At 42.5% G+C, this 6651-nt stretch overlaps 1 protein-coding gene across 1 annotated transcript in view; it reads left to right on the top strand.

Annotated features, from left to right (window-relative positions):
• PRKDC (protein kinase, DNA-activated, catalytic subunit) overlaps positions 1 to 6651 on the top strand; it is a 128015-nt gene that overhangs the window by 52266 nt on the left and 69098 nt on the right. Inside the window, exons 37-40 of the mRNA XM_040261177.1 lie at positions 456 to 641; positions 1007 to 1111; positions 1890 to 2057; positions 4060 to 4187. Coding sequence (XP_040117111.1) covers positions 456 to 641; positions 1007 to 1111; positions 1890 to 2057; positions 4060 to 4187 — 587 coding nt within the window. The remainder of the gene's footprint in view (positions 1 to 455; positions 642 to 1006; positions 1112 to 1889; positions 2058 to 4059; positions 4188 to 6651) is intronic.

The following is a 6651-nucleotide window of genomic DNA, read 5'->3' as shown; positions in this document are numbered from 1 at the left end:
TGTATCTCTGTGTGCCTGTGCCTGTGTGTGTGTGTGCTCCTGTGGGTATACCTGTGTCCCTGTGTGGATGTTCCTGTGTGTGCATGTGCCTATGTGTGTGTGTACTCCTGTGGGTGTCTGTGTGCCTGTGTCCCTGTGTGTGTGCACATGAACACGGTGGTAATGGTGACTGCAGAGAGCTGACTTCCCCTCCCATGGAGAATGCCCCCACTAAGAAGACAGTAGTGGTATAACCCTGATTTAGTCATGGGGCTGGAGACCACTGTGGGCCTTTATAAGAAAACTCACATGTTAAGTAACATGTGAACTTGCAGATTTGAGGAGCTGTGAGGTACATGGTTCTTCTAGAAATAGCGTCTTCATTTTCCAGGAAGAGCTTTGAATGACAATAAATTCTGTTGCCCATCTGTCGGCCTGGATGGTAAGTTTCCCTTCCTTTGCCCACACTGTTCTAGGTGAGCGCCGTCCTGAACGGTCTGTTGGATCAGAGCTTCCGGGACCGAGCCAGCCAGAGGCACCAAGGCCTGAAACTGGTCAGCACCGTCCTGCAGAGCTGGGGGTGCTGCGGCCCATGGTGGGCCGGGGATGCCACCCCTGACAGCAAAACTGCGGTGCTCACCTTACTGGCAAAAATTCTGCAGGTATTTTCAGAGAGTTTGAAAATGTAATTGTGTCCATTGCTTGTGTCTTTGAAAGTTTGATGGAGGTTTCTTGAAAAGCTCATTAGTGTGACTAATTTCTGATTCACTTACAGCTTACGTTTTTCTGTTTTTTTACTTTATTGTCCTTTATTCTCATTGTTTCTTATACTTTATCTTCTCAGTGTGCCTTTATGTGCATTGTCTGAGAGGATAGTTTTAAAATATTTCAGAACAGAAATTGTTGACATCCTTTTGAAGCCCAAGAACAAATTTATAGATCATTTCTGAAATTTGAAAAGTAGAAAATGTAGTATAGGAAATTGAAGGCACAGTGTAGAGATCTGAGTTTATTTTCCCTCTGTTAGATCGATTCATCGGTATCCTTTAATACAAGTCACAGTGCCTTCCCGGAAGTTTTTACAACATTTGTGAGTCTACTTGGTGATCCAAAATTGGATCTACATTTAAAGGTAAGAGATTAAAAAGATTTTTTTCAGATTATGGTCTCCATTTGTTTCGTTTTATATTTTTGTATATTTGTGATATTTTCTGTTTTTTGTTTTTTTTTTTTAATGGAAAATTTCAGGCATTCTCAAAAGCAGAGGGAGCAGCACAGAGAACCGCTGGGTCCCTGTCACTGGTTTTTGTAGCCATCAGTCATCTTTCTACTAATTAAGAATCTAAAACATCTCAGTAACTTGGGTCTAGAACTTCATAGACTGTAATTTTAGAGTCCTGTAACAGTTAGATTTTACTCCAGTAGAGTGTAGCCTCATGAAAGTGTCTCGCTCCTGGATCATGAGGATGTTTCTTTGGGATTTTCTGCTTCATATGCTTAGTCAGGTCTCACATTTCTCAGCACGAGGGGATCTGGGAACTGATGTCCTGCCCAGGGATGAAGGCCCTGCCTGAGATCTCATTGCCCTGGTGGAGGAGAGTCATCTCTGCATTCACCCTGTAGGCTCTCCACAATGGTCTTTCCTTAAGGACTTGGGCAGCAGGTTCCTAGTAGTGGTTCTGCTTGTAGGAGGAGAAATCACGCAGACTCATGCTGCCCTGTCCCATGCTCTCGGGTGGCCCTGACTTGGCCACTGAGACGAGAGGGGAAGCCTGGATGCGGGGCACATTCCACCGTGGGCTTGGTGTCCTGCAGTGGTCATTGAGCCCCCTGGCTCCATCTGTAGAGAGCAGTCATTGCCCTTGTCCATGGGGCCTGCGGCTAGTCTCACACTTGTGCTTACTCTGCAGGGCCAGGCCGTGGCACTGCTCCCCTTCTTCTCCAGCCTCACGGGTGACCATCTGCAGGAGCTCAGACACATTCTTGAGAAGCTCATCGTCTCTCATTTCCCCATGAGGTCTGGAGAGTTTCCCCCTGGGACTCTGCGCTACAGTAACTATGTGGATTGTATGAAAAAGGTTAGTTTTCAGTAGTAGCAACCAAAGGTAAAACACTGCTTGTTTCCTGTTAACATTTCTTGGGGAGAAGTAAGTGAAATATTGAGAGAATGTTCTCATTTTAAGGATTCTGTTGAATTCATTTGAAAGCTGGGTGTCTGTGGAGGCAGAAGTGTTATCTGAATCCTTTGTAACTAATTGTTCCTCAGACTTCCCTGGTGGCTCATACGGTAAAAGCGTCTGCCTGCAATGCGGGAGCCCTGGGTTTGGTCCCTGGGTTGGAAAGATCCCCTGGAGAAGGAAATGGCAACCCACTCTAGTACTCTTGCCTTGAAAATCCCATGGACGGAGGAGCCTGGCAGGCTACAGTCTTTGGGGTCACAAAGAGTTGGACATGACTGAATGACTTCTCTTTCTTTTCCACTATAAAAATTGTAAGGTATTTTATGCACATAAATACTGTGCAATACTTTATGCATGATGTGTAACTTTTGAAGAATAATACCCAAAAAAGCTTAGAAACAGAATATTACGTATATGGTACAGCTTCTGAAGTTTGAGTAGTGGTTGTTTGAGAAGCATCCATATAACCATCTCCCGTATTCAGCTGTTAACTTTTTGTCACACTTGCTTTGTGTGTGTGTATGAGGGGTGGGTGTGGGTGTGTGTGTGTGTCTGGCTGAAACCTTTGCGAGTTAGCTGCACACGTCCTGGAGCTTCGCCCCCGGATGCGCCAGCAGTGCGTCCTGAGTGGGAGGTGCTGTGCTGATACCAGATGCAGGGAAGTTCACACTGCCCTCAGACCCTGTGCTCTGTCATCTGCGGCCTCACTTCTGACGTCCTTGTGTTTGGCTGGATGTTTCAAATCAGGATCTAATTAACAGTTGCTTTGAATTGTCATGTCTCTGGTGTCTTTACGTCTGTAACTGCTTCCCCTTCATCCCTTTTGTTTCTCTGTGATGCTGGGATTTGGAAGAAAGCAGAGCCTGTTCTTAGAGGCTGACCCCCTTTGTCTGATTGGTTCCTTGAGGTGCTTTTTTGTTTCCTTCCCCCTCTGCATTTTCTCTAAACTAGAATTCAGGCTGCAGGCATGGCCATGATATTCAGGCTCACCTTTCTGGCAACAGCCCCACCCCAGTAGGCCTTGTGAGCGACCTCACGTCTGCTGGCTGGTCGCAGTGGTTGCCGCCTCACTTCTCTGTTGGACGGTGTGTTCTTTCTGCAATTTGGAAGTCATCAGTGGGCAGCAGCACCATTGCACCAGTACCATCTGTGTTTCCTGCTCCACAATCTGCCAGCGACTTGTTATTGAGTCCACAAAGGTTCTGAGTATATCTATAGTACCTTTCTCTTACTGTAAGTGCAAGGGCACATAATCATGGAACGTTTGAAGAAAGCTTCTGGTCTAAAAAAGATGTAAAACAACAGGAACCGAGAGGGAACAGAGTCAACAAGTCAAGATAACATCAAAGAGACTGTTCAGAGTAACTTCAGAGACTAGAGATGGTGTCATGTTGAGAAAGAACAAGTGAGAGCTCTTACAAGTGAGAGCTCTTGGAAATTAATTACATGAGGGCAGAATTAAAAAACCTTCACCAAATGGCAGATGAGATTGCAGCTGTCTCCTGAAGCATAGAGAGAGCAGAGGGACATGGAGGTGGAAGGTGGGACATGAGGTGAGAATGCTGGATCCACAGCCTGGAGTGTGTGCTGTGTGGCGAGGCTGGTGTGAGGGGACACTCACACCCAGGGGCTGGAGCCCAGGAGCAGCCTCGTGGAGGGGAAGCGAGGACCCTAAACATGGTCAGAGGAAAACTATCTGTGAAACTCTGAGGGAATCAAAACTCAAGTATTTTGTGAACGTTATATGCCAGGCATTCACTGTAGCCACAAAAATGACCTATATTGGCCTTTGTTAATCTTTGTGAAACTGTTATAATTTTCTCTTTTTTATTTGAACTGTCAAAAATCAGTCCAACACAATTGTCATCATCATTACCATTGGTGTGTGTTTCTTTCCTAGTTTCTGGATGCATTGGAGTTATCCCAGAGTCCTATGTTGATGGAGTTGATGACAGAAATTCTGTGTCGGGAACAGCAGCATGTTCTGGAAGAATTATTTCAGTCTACTTTCAGGAAGATTGCCAGAAAGTAAGTCACTTCTAGTTTGTGATCCCAGGAATCATAAATGTTTTATTTCTGTGGGAGATTATTATCGCTGTGCAGAAAATAGTGAGTGCCTTATATCAGTAGAGGCAGGTAAGTTTTTACAAAATCCAACACTCATTTACTCATTTATGATAAAAGTGGCAAAAGGTCATCTAAGAAAAACCAACAGCCAACAAAATATAGTGAAAGGCTGAATGTTTTCTTCCTGAGTTTGGGAACAAGTTAAGGATGTCTATTCTTTTCTACTTGATGTAGTACTGGAGGTTCCAGCCATTGCAATCAGGCAAGCAAAAGAAATAAAAGACAGTCAACGTGGAAAGAAAGAAGTAGAACTGTATTTTCTCACAGATGGCCCAAGGTAGAAAATCCTGAAGATCACAAGAAACTGTTAGAACAAATAGACAGTTATAGAAAATTTATCACATACAGGATCAGTATTCACAAACCAATGTTATTTCTATATATGAACAGAGAACATTTGACACTATAATTAGAAATGTAATTCCATTGATAATAGCACAGAAAAGAATAAAACAGATGGGAATAAATCTAACAACAAAAGAAGTTCAAGACTAGTACGTGGAAAATTACAATCTATTGGTTACTGCTGCTGCTGCTACTAAGTCACTTCAGTCGTGTCCGACTCTCTGTGACCCCATAGACAGCAGCCCACCAGGCTCCCCTGTCCCTGGGATTCTCCAGGCAAGAACACTGGAGTGGGTTGCCATTTCCTTCTCCAGTGCCTGAAAGTGAAAAGTGAAGTCACTCAGTTGTGTCCGACTCTTAGTGACCCTATGGACTGCAGCCCACCAGGCTCCTCCATCCATGGGATTTTCCAGGCAAGAGTACTGGAGTGGGGTGCCATTGCCTTCTCCGATCTATTGGTTAAGGAAGTTAAAAAATGAAAGATCTAAATAAGTGGAGTGATATTCCATGTGCATGAATTGCAAGATACAATATTGTTAACATGGTTATTTCTATCTGCATTGGTAGCTTTCATGCAGTCCATATCAGAATTCCAACAAGTCTTATTTTTTTGTGTATACGAATTGTCTAGGAGTTTCTAATATTTTATGGAAGTACAAAATACCCCTTAACAGCCAAAATAATTTTGAAAAAGAGAGATAAAATTGGAGGATTTTTCACACCGCAATTTTAAAACTTACTCCAGTGCTACAATTATCTCTGTAATTTTTTTCATTTTTAGAGCTTTTTAAGACAAAACAGAGGTAAATGTCAATCCATTGCCATAACTTTTCTTTCTGATGTTCCTGCTATCTCGTCTGTGGCCAGTGGGTCTCTGGTAGCTAGTTAGTTCCTCAGTATTTGGGCAGCTCTCCACTGGTCTCTGATTGTCTTTCAGATGCTCTCTGGCTCCGCTGGTTGTCTCAGGCTCACCTGCACCTGAATCACACCATTTCCCCAGAGGGTCTGTGAAACGGTGTTTAGAGACCACAGTCTGGGTCCTGGGTGAACTTGGTGCAGCTAGGTTGCAGTGTTACTTTCAGTTCACACAACTAAGGAACAGTTTATTTAAGGAAAAGAAAAATACTCTGATCTTTCTCTTTCAATCTTAACATTATGAGTTCTTTATTATTTAACTTTTTAAAATTATTTTTTCCCCTTACATTGTAGATCTTTATTTTTTCTGTTGAGTATTGATTTAAATAACATTCCATCATTACATAATTGTTTTATCCTATAATACACAGAAATTATCTTCAAAAATAACTAAGAGTAATCATAACTGGATGAAGTTAACATTTAAAATTTTATTTATAATTTACTTATAGAGTATTCTCTGAGGATATAGTCACACTTTATGTTCACTTGAGTATTTTTCAGTGTGTGGTTATTACACCACTTCATTAGGTACACTTTAATTAATTTTCAGATCTTACAAGTTATTTTCTTTTTATTTAATTTTGTTTTTGAACACATGAAATACATACATGCATTGAACACTGAAAGTAAGTAATGTGCTGTGTTCCGGAACCTCCTTCTGTCTTGGTCCCTCTTCTGTCATCTTATGCTCCTTTACCTTTTTTTTCTACTTCTTATTTTCTACAGACACTCCAAATCAGCTATAGAGATCTCTGCTTTCCCTTTTTTTTTTTTTTTAAAAAAGCAATTGTGTAATTATTCATGGTGTGGAAGTAATGTGTGGATGCAGTCCCTGCTGCTGGGCTCTGTGTCAGCCTTTTGCTGTTGAGAATAGTAGCCCAGTGACTAGAGTAATAGCCCTGTGACTAGAGTAGTAGCACAGTGACTAGAGTAATAGCACAGTGACTAGAGGAGTAATAGCTCAGCGACCAGATGAGCCATAGCACAGTGACCAGAGGAGCAATAGCCCAGTGACTAGAGTAATAGCGCAGTGAATAGAGTAGTAGCCCAGTGACTAGAGAAGTAATAGCACAGTGACCAGAGGAGCAGTAGCCCAGTAACT

Source organism: Oryx dammah, unplaced genomic scaffold (genome assembly GCF_014754425.2).
Source record: "Oryx dammah isolate SB20612 unplaced genomic scaffold, SCBI_Odam_1.1 HiC_scaffold_19, whole genome shotgun sequence".
Lineage (NCBI taxonomy): Eukaryota > Metazoa > Chordata > Mammalia > Artiodactyla > Bovidae > Oryx > Oryx dammah.
Note: the sequence above shows the minus strand (reverse complement) of the source record. Positions and strands in the feature narration are given on the sequence as shown.